The 1,585-nt window shown below is 36.3% G+C and overlaps 1 protein-coding gene across 1 annotated transcript; it reads right to left on the bottom strand.

Moving 5' to 3' along the window:
- Positions 1 to 281: 281 nt before the first annotated feature.
- Positions 282 to 779, bottom strand: LOC103310042 (ATP-dependent DNA helicase pif1-like). The gene has a single exon (XM_008187090.1). It carries the CDS (start codon positions 777 to 779, stop codon positions 282 to 284), a length of 498 nt encoding a protein of 165 aa, XP_008185312.1.
- Between the last annotated feature and the right edge of the window lie 806 nt (positions 780 to 1,585).

Here is a 1,585-nt window from a genome sequence, read left to right as displayed (position 1 = left end):
CATATGGGCTATGGGTAAATAATCATAGTAAATATATTAGATTGGGTAATAGATATGTAAGTCATTACTCATTAGGAAGTCGCTAGTATAGTTAGTATAGCTAGTATAGTAAAATAATAATAACTGCATTGACTGACCCAAAATAAAAAGGGAAAGAGGAGAAGGTGAGGAACAAGTTAGGTAAATATTTATATGTATATATATATACTAGCTGACCCGACACGGCGATGCCCGTGTGTTTGTTTCTTTTTTAGAATATTGTTATTATTTTTTTATTATTATTATAGCACCTCCTTATAGACTACATTGGATGTTCTTCCGTTTGGAGCAAGAATGACTAAGCTTGTAGGTGAACTAACTCTGGAGCATCCCACATAAAATTTCCCATGTGTATAGCAGTCATCACTCAAGTCAATTCCTGCTATCTTCAACGACTGCCCTTGCGACTTATTTATAGTCATTGCAAAAGATACCTTGATAGGAAACTGCAGTTTTTTAAATTCAAATGGATAGTTTGATGATAAAAGTGGTATACGTGGTATAAACGTTGATTCTCCTTGAGCACAACCTGTAATTATTGTTGCCTCAATGACATTGTTTTGGAGTGCTTTCACGCACAGTCTAGTACCATTGCAGAGTTTGGATGGATTGAGATTTTGCAACAGCATAATTGGAGTTCCTACTTTAAGGACTAACTTATGTGCTGGAAAACCAGGAGGATTAAGTGCGTTGAGGAACTCCACAGGACAGTGAACCATGTCTATAGACTTATACTCCATTTCTGTTCCCTTAAATGATTTAAGAAGAATTTCATTAATCACAGCTGCCCTGTCATTTTTGGGGGTCAAAATAGCGCGCTCCCATCGATTTGTTTTTTATACCGGCAATATCAGGATAAATTTGAAAAATAAGTTCTTGTAGTGTTGTAGCTACTAAACCTAAATCCTTAGTAATAACTAATTTCCCAGCGAACTCGGGAAAATCTCCATCTCCTATTTTGAGTAGAAGTTCAGAGAATTTTCCAGCTGTGACATAGCCTCCCAGGTGAACCCTCATATTCTTGTTGAGAGAAAGTTGTTCTATAAACGGCCATAAATAAGAAGCTTTTATGCAAGCCTTAACTTCATCTGTTCGATTTCCTCTTGGTATAACTGGTAGAGTTTGCTGAAAGTCTCCAATTAAAAGAACAGTGACTCCTCCCGTCACTTTATTATTACTTCTTATATCTTTAAGAGATCTTTCAAGTGCCTTAAAATCTTTTTTAAGCGCCATAGTGCTTTCATCCCAAACAATAAGCTTACGATTGCGAAGCACTTTGGCTATATTATTACTTTGTTTTGGTATATTACATATTGGAGTTTCTATGTTAAAGAGATCGAGAGGAAGTTTGAATGCCGAGTGGGCCGTCCTCCCCTCTCCAAAAGCGTAGCAGCAATGCCAGAAGATGCAACAGCCAAAACAATACTACGATTGCTCCTTACTTTTGTTAAAAGCAAGTTTATAAGAAAAGTTTTTCCAGTTCCTGCAGGAGCATTTAAAAAAAAACATTTTTCCAGTATCTGATTTAATCCTGTGCATTATCCGA

The sequence above is a fragment of the Acyrthosiphon pisum genome, chromosome X, assembly GCF_005508785.2.
Source record: "Acyrthosiphon pisum isolate AL4f chromosome X, pea_aphid_22Mar2018_4r6ur, whole genome shotgun sequence".
Taxonomy (NCBI): Eukaryota; Metazoa; Arthropoda; class Insecta; order Hemiptera; family Aphididae; genus Acyrthosiphon; species Acyrthosiphon pisum.
The sequence above is the reverse complement of the archived record's forward strand: the minus strand, read 5'-3'. Positions and strand labels throughout refer to the sequence as shown.